At 53.3% G+C, this 14,402-nt stretch overlaps 5 protein-coding genes; 2 read left to right on the top strand and 3 right to left on the bottom strand.

Annotated features, from left to right (window-relative positions):
* Positions 1 to 690: 690 nt before the first annotated feature.
* On the bottom strand, positions 691 to 1,617 carry CHC_T00006630001 (hypothetical protein). Its single transcript, XM_005719199.1, has one exon. It carries the CDS (start codon positions 1,615 to 1,617, stop codon positions 691 to 693), a length of 927 nt encoding a protein of 308 aa, XP_005719256.1.
* A 1,355-nt stretch (positions 1,618 to 2,972) lies between these two features.
* CHC_T00006629001 (hypothetical protein) lies at positions 2,973 to 4,423 on the bottom strand. The gene is made up of 3 exons (XM_005719198.1): positions 4,402 to 4,423; positions 3,155 to 4,321; positions 2,973 to 2,992 (listed from the first exon to the last, which is right to left on the bottom strand). Exons 1-3 carry the CDS (start codon positions 4,421 to 4,423, stop codon positions 2,973 to 2,975), a joined length of 1,209 nt encoding a protein of 402 aa, XP_005719255.1.
* A 1,771-nt stretch (positions 4,424 to 6,194) lies between these two features.
* CHC_T00006628001 (hypothetical protein) lies at positions 6,195 to 8,240 on the top strand. Its single transcript, XM_005719197.1, has one exon. It carries the CDS (start codon positions 6,195 to 6,197, stop codon positions 8,238 to 8,240), a length of 2,046 nt encoding a protein of 681 aa, XP_005719254.1.
* Positions 8,241 to 9,600: 1,360 nt separating this feature from the next.
* Positions 9,601 to 13,713, top strand: CHC_T00006627001 (hypothetical protein). XM_005719196.1 is given in 6 exon segments: positions 9,601 to 9,673; positions 9,866 to 10,258; positions 10,299 to 11,007; positions 11,440 to 12,702; positions 12,883 to 13,630; positions 13,631 to 13,713. The coding sequence occupies 5 exon segments, from the start codon at positions 9,601 to 9,603 to the stop codon at positions 13,628 to 13,630; spliced, it is 3,186 nt and encodes a 1,061-aa protein (XP_005719253.1). The 3' UTR covers positions 13,631 to 13,713.
* A 19-nt stretch (positions 13,714 to 13,732) lies between these two features.
* CHC_T00006626001 (hypothetical protein) lies at positions 13,733 to 14,137 on the bottom strand. Its single transcript, XM_005719195.1, has one exon. The coding sequence runs from the start codon at positions 14,135 to 14,137 to the stop codon at positions 13,733 to 13,735; it is 405 nt and encodes a 134-aa protein (XP_005719252.1).
* Positions 14,138 to 14,402: the final 265 nt, after the last annotated feature.

The raw sequence follows: 14,402 nt of genomic DNA, 5'->3' as shown, positions 1-14,402 counted from the left end.
AGACTTGCGTTACCAGACTTGCGTTTGTTGCGGGCAGGCACGCTGGTGGAGGTCAGTCCGCAAAACCCGTGGCGGAATTTTTCAATCTCGGGTTTACCTCGTACTTGACGTCCAGCGATTTTGTGGGCATTATCTCAAAAAAGCGCGTTATTTTTGGACAACCTTAGGCCATGCCTGAACTGACATGGCAGCATTGCCATGTCAGTTCAGGATGCATGTACTGTATTCTATACTGTACAAAGCTATGATAAGCTGTGGTTCTCAGGGATCCATTCATACTTGCAAGCAAGTGACAGGCACCTGTCGTAGAACGTGCCACACTCTACATGGAATGACGCAGTGGGACGAAGGACAACGTGCACCCAGAGTCGATCGCCGATGCTATGGCCCAACTTCTATCCAGCTTGTTTTTGGATTACAGCTCATGATTCTTTGGTTCTTCACAAGAAAAGGAAGCTTATGAAGACGGAATATTTGTATTCCTAGAGTCTTCAACTGTCCATCGGAAGGTGAACAGTATTTGAACAAGATTGGTCTCGGTCTAGATTTCAAAATCTGGACCTTCACAAACGCACTCTGTCACTTTGCCCTCAAGGAAAACAAAGAGTGGAACGTGAAAAAGAGTCTAGGTTGAAGCACTTTCTGTATTACAGGGAGAACCAGAGCATACCGAACACTTGTGTTGCACACTCATTCCAAACTGAAAGGCAGTGCGTCATCGAAGGGGATCTCCTCACCATCCGCGTAAACGCCTGCAAAAACCTTAAGCTCCTGGAGCACTTCTCCCTTGGGATTCTCGCCATTTGCAAAGAGTGTATTTCCGCCGTCTGGCCTTCTTTCATAGTAGCTTCCCAACTTGCTATATGCAATGCGATCCTTTTGACTCTCACCCCAATTCGCTCTCGGTGGACGGAGCGGGACGACCAGACTGTCGGCCCCAAACTTGGGCCCTGTTTCGGGTTCATCGACAACAGCCAGTGCGGCACCTCCCACCTTTCTGAGCTTCACCGCCGGTTTGCTAGTGTCTCCATCGGGCCAGGTGAACAAGAAGGCGGCTTTCGAACCTCTGCTTTCGCCGTATCCAACAAAACCTTTGGGGTTGTATCCGCCAAAAACGGCACCAGCCGTGCTCGCCATAACAACAGAGGCCCCTTTTCTATTGAGGGCCTCATGAAAAGTATCTGCAGACCAACCGTCGCGATTGGCGTCGTAGAGCAACTGAATCTCACGGGTCTGCAGCTGTGTGCGCGCTAGTAATGGCCGAAATAAGGCCATTTCTGGGGTGTCCGCGGGAACGGGGTCTGCAAATTCGTCGAGTGTTGCAGGGTAGAGCTCCGGAAATCGGTCGCGGTCAAAGCGCTTCAACCCGAAGGGCTCCGCCTGTTTCGCACCGAATATGGCGGTATACACGCGCTCGACGATGTCCATTTCGCCCTTATTGCTCTCCTTATCTCGGGCGTTTGCGATTGGATGCAGGCGGCGACGATGGGAAAGGGTTTTGGGCGAATGTTGTTGTGGCGATTTGAGAAAGGTGGGATGAGCGTGGCAATAGGTGCTGTGAGAGGGGAGGACTCGCAAAGAGGCCGGTAGTTGGCAGAACGCGGCTAGGTGAGACATGTTGAAGAAATGTGATTTGTGTTTGAATGAGCCGAGGTTGGGTGGGTGAATATCACGAAGAGCCGTTTGTTGAGATGCGGGAATAGAGCAAGGAGTGCAGGTGGTGAGTTGTTTTCTGCATGTGAGAAGGAGTGCATCACATTGAGGTGAAGTCGGGTTGGACACAGATACCGTAATTTTACCAAGTCTACTGCGTAACTTACGAAGGGTATTGGATCCGCTGCGCACCAAGAGATCAAGAGGCAAGTTGAGCACTGCAAATCGTTTCCATCAATCAGGGCCACAAAACATTGCGCACCAATGGCTGAGGTCTGCTGAATGCATTCGTGGTGGTGCCGGTGCAGAAAAAAATCTTTGGTTTTTCTTCGCATGTGGTTGCTTTCGATAATGTTACCGATACTGTACTGTAATTTACGATATGCGCCCACAAAAAGAGCTTATCTCCTCGATTTCTCGCGAGATATACTCTGTACACTGCTGTACACGGTATGCAGTGCATACTATGCACAGCACTGCTGCGGTTATCCCAGCCGCGTACCCGAGTATCCTAGTAGGATAATGAGGGCATCCACCCAAATTCTTTATTTCCCGACTATTCGCTGCCTTCCCCCTGCCCTACAGTATCCTCCGGGCGGTGGCCTCCGGGCGGTGGCCTCCGGGGGTGGCCCTCAAGTATTCTCTCCTCCCCAAGAGAAGCTCTCTCAGCAGAATGCTCTATCCGCTCCCCCTCTATTCCTAACCAAAATCAACATTTAAATTAAAGAAGTACTTCCAGTGCTCCAAATGAGCTCAAACTTGGACAGAGGGTTGGACCCTGCCGGAGGAGACACATGCCTAAGATTCCGATGCTGTACCGAAACGGCACCACAACTGTGGTGAACGCCCTCATTGGCTTAAGCCACCTCAAGGAGCTATCCTACACCGAATTTCGAACCACTGCGCATCAAAAAATTGTATTTGCTTTTAGTTTTTTCGTGGTTACCCATATCCCTGTCTCCCTCGCCTACCCCTCCTTCGTCCGTGTCATTTCGCGTACGTGTACATGTGTATACGTGTACACCTGCACCCGTAGGGACGGCGGAGGGTACTGCCCCTTAAGGGCAGAAGGGGGATAGAAAGATAAAGGGAGGGAGGGGGGGAGGGGAAAACTTGATGTCAAGTTGTCAACAACTTCACACTTCGTCCCTGTCTCCCTCTGTTCCGCCTGACACCTCCCGTTCCCCCCTTTCCTTTCGCCACGCTGCAGTGGCGTCGACTACACTCCCTCGTCCGCCTCTTACGTCGGACTCTCGCGTTTCCGGTTCCCTATCACATGATCATCATGATCATCTGATAGGGAACCGGAAACGCGACCATCATGGTCGCGCGCATCCCCCTTCAGCCTTCCGGTTCGCCGTCCGGTTGTACACGTTGCCACTTGCCGTTCCGCAACAGTACTGTGTGTACCTGTCACCCTTCTCATACTGTACAACACGTGTAAAGGCTATTCAGGTCTCTGGAGAGATGCTGCTCGATGCGTGCGGCGCCCCCTTGCTACGAAGAGAGAAAGAAGTGTGTCGCTTCTTCGCTTTGCAAGTCGCGATGGAGAAGCGTTGCACTACCCGTGTGCTTGTTGTCTCGTCAATCAATGGAGACATCACTCTGTCGACGCGTACGTATCCAGCGCCAGGAGAAACAGTACTGGCGACGCGAAGCGGGCCGACCCTGGGGGGCAAAGGGGCGAATGTGGCGGTAGCAACTGCGCTGAGCGGCATGTCGGGATGCCAGCTAGCTGGTGCCATAGGAAAAGACGGAGAGCCACTTTTAGCAAGGCTTGAATCGCTGGGTGTGGACACGAAGCTGGTGCAGAGACAAGACAAGGAGAATACGGGCACAGCATACGTAATCGTTGACGAGAAAGGCGGCAACAGCATCGTGGTGGTCGCTGGAGCCAACGGGGTGTACCGTGGGGATGAACGGTTGAGAGAAGCAATGCGTGGCGCGGTGGTCGTGCTACAGCTGGAGATCGATGGAGAGGTGACGAGGGCAGTTGCTGCGGAGGCGAAGCAAGTCGGGGCAACGGTAGTGCTGAATCCGAGCCCTGTGCCGGCCGCAGGGAGCGCGTTTTCGCGGGGAGATGAGGCGTGGCGTCTAGTGGACGTGGCTGTTATGAACGAGACTGAGTTTTGGCTATTGAGTGGGAATGGAATGGAAGGGGAGGGGGATATGGAGGAGCGGCTCAAGGAGTTTAAGAAAAGGTGCGCAAAACAGGGCCTTGTAGTGGTGACGCTGGGGGAGAAAGGGGTCAAGTATGTGGACGCGGAGGGCCAAGTGAGAAGCGTGGCGGCGAGCAAGGTGGACAGGGTTGTAGATACGACTGGGGCGGGGGATACGCTCACGGGATACTTGGCGGCGGGGGTGGCGAGCGGTATCAAGTTTGAGGAAGCGTTGAAGCTAGCGGTGGCAGCAGCTGGGTTATGTGTGCAGCGGCGCGGGGCGGCGGAGGCAATTCCGAGCGGGGACGAAGTGCGTAGAAAAATGTAGGGTACGTGCTGTAAGTTTTCGGCAGAACGTGTACGCCGCAGCGACGCGGCGGGTGTGGCGATTGAATGACTGTTTGTGGAGACGCTTGTCAGGATGTGGTTGGAGGTAATGGAGAGTGTGCGACGAGGAGTTGTGTGTCGAGTTGTGTGCACCGTACACGTGAAAATTAATGGAAATCTCACTTCAGTCTGCGAGTCGCTCCCAACCGAAATTGTTTCGGCTTCGTTTCACACCGCAACCGTCCCTCGTGCGTCCGCCGACTTTCGTCGTTTTTAACTGTCATTTTTCAAGCCAGCCGTCAAGAATCACCCCACCACTCCATCCTCCCCTCCCCCTTTCCCCCCCCCCCCCCCCCCCTCTCCGCCATCATTTCCGCTTCCCCTATCTCCACATTCATCCCACTTCCAGCTTTAAAGAGAGTCGTGCCCCGCTAACTCGTACTCATTTATCTGCAGTCTGCACTGTTTGGCTGCACACCTCCAACCGAGGACCCTCATTTACGTCCTTCCCACCCCCGCTCCCCGCTGCAAGGCAAGCAAAGCACAAGGGAGTTGCCTGTCCAGAGCAACGAGTACTGCCCATCTCTTATTTTCATCCCTCCATCCCCTCCTTCTACACGGCTCGGCTTCGTTTGAACCGATCCTGCGCATCCCTCGCTCCTTGCATCTGCTCCGCACTCACGGGCACACATATACAAACCCGCCTTGATTGCCCAGAGCAGCGTAGACTTAAACCCTATAAGCCTTTCCGACCACGGTCCGCTCGTTGAGAGTCACACGAAGCAAGTAGGCACAGGCGTACACGAGTGCATATCGTAACCCACATTGTCGAAAGAAAACGCCTCGTTCCTCAAAACCCTCAAAACCCTCAAAACCGCTCGCTCACACGCACAGAGCATCAGTCTGAAGCTCACTCGTTCGACGGCGTCCTTTCCTGCGTCCGCACACCAGGCTCCACCATTTCTCCCCGCCATACCTCAATATCCGGCCTCTGCAGGTCTGAACGACAGGCCCCTTCCTTTTCAAAGCGAGCCCTAACATCTCAACGTTACCCACCTTTTCCACGGGATCGCCACCCGCGTGCACAACTAATGGCCGACCATCCCACCGATTCCACTGCAATGTCTCAACCTTTGACCAATTCCCCGACGCTGAGCCGCCCACAGCTTGACCTTTCGGCCTGTCAAACCCCACACGTCTCAGCTGAGATACCCCATGCCGTTGCCGATTCCTCCGTTTCCGTGCCTGACCCGTCTCACGGCCGATCGTCACGATCGCAGCCACTTTCCGATCAAAAGCTCACGTACGTTCCAACTGCAGTGTCTTCTGGTGCTGCCGCACGCACAAATATTCCTGTCGATCAATCTGTGTTTGAGAGTCAAGCAAAGCATCCATTGCCTGAAAAGGGCAATGCTGACGCCGTCCTCGCCCCCACAGCCAAACCAACGCCAGGAAACAAGAACGCCGAAACACCCTCTCTCAATTCCAATATCCCTGCACAGAAAATCCGGGAATTCCCTTCACTACCGGATCAACAGAAGGAAGCTGAGCACTGTACGAAAGAGAAAGATTCAGAAACGGCCCTCAACTTGGGAAGCGGACCCCCGCCAGGGTCGCTTGTACAGCAACTCTCGGACAGTTTGTCTACAATTTCCAAGAAAGTCCCAACAGCAAACGACCAATCAACCTCCTCTCCCATTGACCAGAGCACTCATCACTCGACTGTGTCTAGAGGCAAGAATGACTCTTCAAAGACAATATCCCAAGACCCGTCACCGCAGACCTTCAGTCCACCAATTGATGTCTCAGAAGCACTTGCAACGACCTCGCCAATGGATGTTGATATCGCTATGTCGAAGGCGGATGTCCAATCGACGGAAGAAGACCAGCACACATCAGGACCTCAGAAGATTGCTCCACAATCTAAAGTTGAGGGAACGGAACGGTACGTCCATCTTTAGACAGCTCTTCAAGGCGGTTCCATCTTGCTTTTAAGTTTTACACGAAACTAACCCCACGGATTGCATATTCATTTATTTTTTACTGCACTTACGAATGCGCAGGTTTGAAAAGCGTCCACTTGAAGAGACCAGAACTGCAGTGCCTGAAGATCGCCAAGATGGCGCTGGTACCAAAGAAGAGCCAGGCACGAAGCGACAAAAGGTCGATGAGGACAGCAGGGAAAAAGCTAAAACTGGCACCAACTCTGATGCGAGCCCTGAGGGACTGACTGACTGGAAGCCGCAGGGTGGGGCACCTGCAGAGACTGAAAAGACAGAAGGATCGATAGCTGGCGGCCGACGCGATGCAATTCACAGCAAGCCTGTACTTCGCGCGGCTCCCACACCCGTCGTCAGTATGCTGCCAATGCTGCGAAGTAGTCTAGTGGGCGTGGATAGCGACGCTGCGGGGGGTAGGAAAACGACGACGACAAGAGGGCCTGAAAGGAATAGCGCAAAACGGAAATTGAAACCGGAGACCGCTGATGATGTGCGACCAAAGAAAAGAAAAACAGTATCATGGGCACCACAGGAGAAGCTCGTCGATGTCCAGCATATTGATACTCGTCTTGAGCTGATACGATCTTGGGATCCAGAATTTGAGATAACGTTGCCATTTGGTCCTGCAACACTACAAATGTTCAAATCCATGTCTGAAGAACAGCGAAAGACAGAAGGACATGATCAAGGTGTGGGTCGCGATGGCGGCGGGGTTTCTGTGCTGGGTGGTGGATGTATGACGGCATTTGAAGCGGCGCGAAAGAAGGAGCATGACATGGAACTGGACAGGGCACAAAAAGCTCGGGAAGAGCTGAACAAGAAATTGAACATGATGGGTGCAGTGCATACTTGGCGCAAGCCGACCGCAATCGTTTTACCTGCAGAATGCCGCATTGATGCTGATGGGATCGAGCAGTATGATTTGGGGGACGAGGCTGGCTCTTCGATGACGAGAGATGCTAACGCTCAGACTCCTCCATCACCGCTGATGGGTTTCAACACTGGGAGGGACAGCATGGAACCTAATGACTCGCGGGTGCACTTGTTCCCACTTTCAGACGCTTCCGTGGAGACTGGGGAAAGCGCGGTCAGTAGCACAGAGAACACGATGAGGGTAGACCAAGAAGGCGAGCGGGAAGGTTTAGAAGAGAAGTATTATCGAGGCAATGGTGGAAAGTTTGACAGTGGACGAAATAATGGTGTGGTACGAACGGGACATCATGGAAACGAAATGGGAGAATTTGGGATGGGAAGACATGAGGCTCACATGGGGGATGGCAGCGGCGGATTCAAAGGAGGGATTGCAGGAATGGGAGGGGTGGGAGGAATGGGAGGAATGGGAGGGTTGCCAGGCAAAGACCGCACTCATCTACCGCCACACGCTGTTCAACATTTGCTCTCTGCGTTGCAGTCGACTGGGTTATTAAGTCAAACTAACAACGGACACCAGGACAGAAATATGGGTGGAAAGTATGGGGGAGGCGGGATGGGAAATGACCGAGGAGTACCTGGAGAACCATACCGACCTCGGCAGGATTCTGGCGGGCCAGGAATGGACGTGACGATGAACGACGCAAACGCGAACGGGGGTCGGTACGGAGAAGACGAACGTCGACGTATGCACGGGCCGGAGAACGGGATGGGTATGGTAAACGGGGCTGTAGGCCCACCGGGGCCGGGGCCGGCACCAGTGGCGCCGCCGCCCCCCCCTCCACCGCCCGGGGCGATATTAGGTCACGGCGGACCGCTCGGAGGCGGGTTCCATCAAGGAGTTCAAGGCGGAATGATGGATGGGTTTCCATTTCCGATGCCGCCAATGCCTCCGCCACCCATGGGGATGCATCCCAACCTAATGGCACTGGGGATGGGACTAGGGATGCCTGGGATGGGGATCAGGATGCCGTTTAACATGGGCGGTGCAGGGATGGGCATGGGAGGTGGGAAAGGCGGGGGCAAGTCTGGAGCTGGACGCGGACGGGAAGCTGAGACGATAACGAGACCTAAGATGAAGGGACCCAAGCAACGGAAGAAATGCAAGTACTTTGGAACAAAGCAAGGATGTCGGGACGGGAGTTCGTGTATGTTTGCGCACATTTCCTAAGTTTACGTGTAGTAGTGTTCAGTGTACAGTGTGTAGCTGTATGAGGAGGATTGTGTATTGATGTTTTATTGTTTTTTTGGGGGGGTCGAGGTGGGGGGGGGGAGGAAGGGATACGTAGGGGGTACGTAGGGGTATTTACTAAATGTGCAACACACAAGATAGACGAGGTGTTAATCGAACGCAAAGTTGAAGAGGTCAGAGCGCTACAGTATCGATGTCGTCGAAAACATCGCTACCGACGTCAACGAGGGGCACACACACATCGTTGTACAGTGGCCCTTCCGCATTAGTGCCGCTTTTGTTTGTGCCACCCTTCCAATAGTGCAGGCATGGGACGCACGAACACGAAAGTGCCACGTGTCATACGGTTCTAGCTGTTTCGCTGCCGTCCGTACGTGTCAAACATGTTCTGTAAGAGCCGCTTCCTAATCGGATCCTCTTCATGCCACCGAACAGCGTTCACGGATCTTAGCTTGTGCTCGTTATGACTCTGGTTCATGGAAAAAAAGCGTCGCCCAAGCGCTTGACCATTTCGCAGAAGCTCGAATTCGCAGATCCACAATGGACACCGTACACCAGCAGTTATGCGACAATTCGGCATTGCAGAGCGCACTGTACGCAAAATCAAAGCAACTGCTCCAGCATTGCTCCGCGTAGCAAGCGAGAAGCGCAAATCACTCCAAATAAATGCAATAGAGAGAAAGACTGTACCCCATGTCGTCGGGATGGCGAAATTGTTTGGAGAGCTGGAACTTTTGGCGACTGAGTGCCAAGTTCCAGACGCTCTATCGCATCTAAGGTCAGCAAAGCGCGCATTTCTGCACTGCGAAACTCAGAGACAGAGAACCAACACAGAGCAGGCAGGCAATGATTACAGAGTGTATGCAGATAAGTGTATGCAGATAGATGTGACGACGTCACTTACTAATGCCGTCTCCCAATAGTGCACATTTTTGGGGTTTCGTACGGGGCGACACTAATGCGTAGGGGCTACTGTACCATCGATTACAGTACTGTAGGATGAAAGGTTTCTACATCACTGCTAGGAGTCCTAGGCTAGGACTCCTAGCCTGGGACACCGCCCTGTCTTTAAAAATAAAGTTCCTCCATTTCGATTGCCGTAGAGGGAGGAGGTATTGAGTACAGCAGTGCAGGGCGTAAAGAATAACTGTACAGTACCATGTTATGGTACGATCCACTCCTGAAGCTGCACGTAGGACAACGTGTACAATATAGCAATCGAAAACGTGTACCCGTTGTACACATCACCTTGATGCCTACAACGGGGTACACGGCAAGTAATTCGAAAATTTTGGCGGGAGGGTTTTGAATGAGGTGCCTGCCGTGCCTGCGGGAGTAGATGGCAGGGAGCCGTCTGCCCCGCGGCTCTCCCGCGGCTCTCCGCCATCAGCCAACCTCCCCTCCCCCTCCCTGTCCCTCTCGTTTTAAACCTCACTTTTGGCGCGCTTTACCTTGCACCTGCCTTTCCTCTACCCGTTAGGGACCCTAAACGGACAAACTTTCCCGCGCAACCACAACACCACATGCATCCCGCAACCCTGTCCTCACACAATCCCCCTTGCTATTTAAACCCGCTTCCTCCTCCGTCACCAACCCCGCCCAAGACCGCGAGACACCTACCCACTCCCTCCCACTCCACTCCATTCACAACTCAACCATGGCCTCCCTCAGTCCCACCACCGTCCGCCATCCGAACTCCTCGCCGCACTCCTCGCCTAAAGTAGAAAAGCCGCTCTCCGCCACCCCTGATTTCGCATCCAACGTCACCGACCTCTCCTCTGACCGCTCCGATGACCTGGAGAACAAGGCCCTCATCTCCCGAGTCCCCGACGTCTTCACCGCTCATGCGGCCGACAGATACACCTTGTTTCCCATCCGCCACCCGGCCATTTGGGAGCTGTACAAGAAGCATCAGGCAGCCTTCTGGACGGCGGAGGAGATTGACTTGTCCGCCGACATGTCAGACTGGAACTCGCTCATTATTTTAATCTCTGACGGTGCAGGTCGAGTTGGAGGCATTGTGCAACAAAAATTAAGAGATTGGTTACACCGCTATAACATTACGCTTTATTGGATTGTACTGCGTCAACCTGGTGGAGTCAGTATTTTCGACCCGAAATATGAAAACTGGAAAGAAGAAAAGGCGCTCCCTGTTGTTGGACACATACATCAGAGACCCGGTGGAGAAGCAGCGATTGTTCAGGGCCATCGAAGAGATTCCCTGTGTCGCTCGCAAGGCCGATTGGGCCATTCGCTGGATTTCCTCACAGGGCTCGTTCGCAGAGCGACTCGTGGCCTTTGCCGCCGTGGAGGGCATTTTCTTCTCGGGCTCTTTTTGCGCCATTTTCTACCTCAAGAAGCGTGGCTTGATGCCGGGCCTCACCTTCTCTAACGAACTCATCTCTCGTGACGAAGGGTTGCATTGCGACCACGCCTGTCTGCTCTATTCGATGATTCCCAAGGAGCAGCAGCTGTCCGAGCAGCGCATCCACGAGATCATTTGTGACGCCGTCGAGTGCGAAAAGGAGTTTGTGTCCGAGTCGCTGCCTGTCGATTTGATCGGCATGAACTCGGAGATGATGAAGGAGTACATTTCATACTGCGCCGATCGCTTGTTGCTGTCGCTTGGATATTCTAAGGTTTACGGGGCAAGCCAGCCGTTTGACTGGATGGAGCTTATCTCGATTCAGGGTAAGACCAACTTTTTTGAGCGGCGGGTAGGAGAGTATCAGAAAGCCGGCGTTACGTCGAGTCGGACAGATAACACTTTCGCCCTCGATTGCGACTTTTAACACCTTTTAGAACAGTCCTCGCTGATTTTCTCTTTTTTTCGGCTTGCAGCTGAGCGCACCTCGCGTGCAACACATGTATAAACTAAACCGTTGAGAATTGACCGTGCCTCCTGAGCTCCCCTCGCTAAAAACACATATCGCTGATTTCATTGTTTCACTGCTGTCTGATCTGAAAATTCCTCCTCCCGCAACCTGTTGCCACTAACCAGCCTGGGTCCCATCCTCCCCTCAATGCTCCTTCCTTTGGTCTCCCCCTCCCCCTCCGCCGTACCCGTCTGAACATTTCGTCTGCTTGGTTGTCCGCCAACCACCTGCTTTTTCTGTTCCTCAAACACTCCCTTCGCTATGACTCGGTTTTTCCGCCCCTTCTACCTTGCCTTTTCCAGCGCCGTTCCCCTCGCCCTCTTTCGCTCCACAGCTGCTACCCGACACCGCCGACCATTCACCTCTCCGTCTCGCTTCTGTGCGGCCGCCCGTACATCCCAGGGAAGCACTCCACCTACCATGTCCGTGCCCAGTGTCGCGTCGCCCGCTCAAGAGATTTCAGGTCCAACCTGGCAGCTCGAGTACACCGCCCTGGATGACCGCACTCTGCTCGACGATCTTGCCATCGCGAAACGCGACATGGACGAAATGGAACGCACGGGCTCTACCCTGGCCGATCTAGTACCTCTCGCCAGAGAGCTTACGGACGACCAGATCACTCAGCATGACATCCGAGCCAAGCTGTTGGCGATGTTTCGCAGCTACTGGAACGCCGTCGTCTTGCTGAGAAATGTTAGCACATACGCGAGCTGCGTTGCCTCTGTCGACGGAACAAATGCAGAGGCAAAGAAACTCGCCGGCCAGATTCAGGTCCTGTTTGCGCGTGCCCGCACGGCCTACGAGCCGGCTGCTTTGATACTGGACTTGTGCCCCGACGCGCTTTTCAACGACTTTTTGGCCGCGAACGAGGAGACGCGCGCTGCCGAGTTTCTGTTGTCTCATTCAAGAAAGATGGCGCGCCATCGCTTGTCCCTGCAGGAAGAGAATATGGTCACAAAACTGTCCGTGACAGGGCACTCTGCGTGGGGAAGTCTTTACACGGACCTGTCTACGGTGCTGCCTGTGAATGTGCGGGATGCAGATGGATCTGTCAAGGAGATGGGCATTGCAAGTGCGGAGGCCATGCGCGATAGCCCAGACGAGGAGGTTCGGCGCGCTTCGTGGGAGGGGATCCGCGAAGCATGGCTTCCGCACCAAGAAACGTGTGCTGCCGTGCTGAATGCGATCACGGGGTGGAGATTGGACATGTACGAAAAACGCAAGTTTGATTCGTTCCTGACGTCGTCATTGCACAGCAATAGAATGTCGAACGCGACGCTAGCTGCCTTGCTAAAGTCGTTGGATTCGAGCGTGGAGGTGGGTCGTCGAGCTCTGGCGATTCAGGCCAAAGTTCTGAAGAAGGATGCGCTCGAGCCATGGGATTTATTTGCCCCAGCGCCTTTGGCGGGTACTCACACCGGAAAAATGTATACGTTTGATGAGGGGATTGAACTTATCGCTGATGCTGTAGGGGCGGTGGATGAGTCGGCGGGAAAGTTTGTTCGCATTATGAAAGAAAACGGATGGATTGAAGCATCAAGAGGCGATAAGAAAAGACCTGGGGCGTAAGTTGACACCAATTTGCAATGCATGCAAAGTGAGAGAACAGTCTCGCAAAAGCTTATGAACTTGAGACTCGCGTCTCGTGTTGCATGGATTTTCAGACTGCAACCAAGGTATTCTAACATGTGACCGACTTTCATATGCGCGTTTCAATGCGATTCTCCCATGCGTTTGGAGTGCAGGTATTGCACGGGCTTTGCGAAGAGCCGAACACCAAGGGTCTACCTGAGCGATTACAACGGACGCGCACAGCTTTTGCTGACCCTGAGTCACGAGCTTGGGCATGCGTTCCACACATGGCAGATGCGAGACTTGCCAGAAACCCAGCTCTCTTATCCTATGAATTTGGCAGAAACGGCTAGCATCTTTTTCGAAACAGTCGTCGGTAACGCGCTGCTGGAGAAGGCAGAGACTTTGGAAGAAAAGTTTAGTATCCTGTGGGGCGAGGCTGAGAGCGCAGCAACGTTTCTGTTGAATATTCCTGCTCGATTTAGGTTCGAAGAAGAGTTGAACATTCGTCGAAAGGATGGCAAGCTTGCTGTATCTGAAATAGATGAGATGATGATCAACGCGTGGGAGAGGTACTACGGAGATGCGCTCAGTTCCAAAGAGAGGGTGGGCGTGTTTTCCCAGAGCAAGTTGCACTTTTACCTAACAGGAATTTCTTTCTACAATTGGCCATACAGCTTTGGGTATCTCTTTGCGCTCGGGGTTTACGCCGAATACGAGCGCACAGAAGACCCAAAACTGTTTCCTCGCATATACAGTGATTTGCTGAGGGACACAGGGCGGATGAACGCCGAAGCCGTTGTCCAGAAACATCTCCATAGCCGTATTGACGAAGACCAGTTTTGGCTTAACGCAATTGCGGTGGCAGAGCGGAAGCTCATCCAGTTGGAAGAGGTTGCTTCAAAGCTGCACTCACAATAAAACATGAACAAGGCCCACCGTACGTAAAGTAAAGTGTCTGTAGAGTGTGTAGTAAAAACGGGACTCGAGAGCTTTCACACGGAGTCTTTTGCATTCAGCTCCTCAAACTCCGTACTCACTACGTTGAAAGTGTTCGTACAACGTCTTTGTCTCTTCCGAATAGTGTCTCGCGAAGGCCATGAAACCGCCCTCTAAAAGCAGAACGTCGGGGATTGTACCGATAGCGTGCCGCTCAGCAGCATCGTCCAAAGACTTTGCAAACGCCGATGCGCAAGACGGTCCTCGTCTCTGGCTCATCATACAATGAAAGACAACGGCCTCATTCGACTGCAACTCTATGAGTAAGCTCGGAAGCCTGCGTCGAAAGTCATGCGAAGGGACATGAATCGAGCCCTTGATGTGCCCGCCAGCACGGTCGTCGTCTCGCACGTCGACGACAGCCAGGGGCGCCCCTTCTTGCAGCTTGGATATTAGACGTCCTGAGGATATGGTCGCTATCGGTCGCATTTTGGCGGAGGGCGGCTTGATTGGACGGTCAGATGTGGCGTTCTTCGGGGAACTGAGAGGATGGTGAATGTACTTGTGGATCTAGAACGCTAAACGGCAAGTCGACGCCCTTTGCCTTAGCGTAAAGAAGCTGCTCCAGTGTCTTCAGATACAGTGCTGGCCAAAATGATAGGGACACAGGCTATTCGCACTGTGGCAGCCCCCTTTTGCTCCAATGATAAAAGAGAAGAGGCTCCGCACACGTATTGGGAGAGCTAAACGTGAT

The sequence above is a fragment of the Chondrus crispus genome, genomic scaffold (genome assembly GCF_000350225.1).
Source record: "Chondrus crispus Stackhouse genomic scaffold, scaffold_47, whole genome shotgun sequence".
Lineage (NCBI taxonomy): Eukaryota > Rhodophyta > Florideophyceae > Gigartinales > Gigartinaceae > Chondrus > Chondrus crispus.
Note: the sequence above shows the minus strand (reverse complement) of the source record. Positions and strands in the feature narration are given on the sequence as shown.

Excerpts from the sequence above, each read along its gene's own strand:
- CHC_T00006630001 (XM_005719199.1), bottom strand. The coding sequence starts at position 1,617 with ATGTCTCACCTAGCCGCGTTCTGCCAACTACCGGCCTCTTTGCGAGTC.
- CHC_T00006629001 (XM_005719198.1), bottom strand. The coding sequence starts at position 4,423 with ATGACAGTTAAAAACGACGAAA. Across the intron at positions 4,322-4,401 it reads GACAGTTAAAAACGACGAAA|TGAGATTTCCATTAATTTTC; the intron begins GTCGGCGGACGC and ends CGCAGACTGAAG. Across the intron at positions 2,993-3,154 it reads ACACACTTCTTTCTCTCTTC|GGGGATGCGCGCGACCATGA; the intron begins GTAGCAAGGGGG and ends GGAAGGCTGAAG.
- CHC_T00006628001 (XM_005719197.1), top strand. The coding sequence starts at position 6,195 with ATGCGCAGGTTTGAAAAGCGTCCACTTGAAGAGACCAGAACTGCAGTG.
- CHC_T00006627001 (XM_005719196.1), top strand. The coding sequence starts at position 9,601 with ATGGCAGGGAGCCGTCTGCCCCGCGGCTCTCCCGCGGCTCTCCGCCAT. Across the intron at positions 11,008-11,439 it reads TATCAGAAAGCCGGCGTTAC|CGCCGTTCCCCTCGCCCTCT; the intron begins GTCGAGTCGGAC and ends TGCCTTTTCCAG. Across the intron at positions 12,703-12,882 it reads GATAAGAAAAGACCTGGGGC|GTATTGCACGGGCTTTGCGA; the intron begins GTAAGTTGACAC and ends TTTGGAGTGCAG.
- CHC_T00006626001 (XM_005719195.1), bottom strand. The coding sequence starts at position 14,137 with ATGCGACCGATAGCGACCATATCCTCAGGACGTCTAATATCCAAGCTG.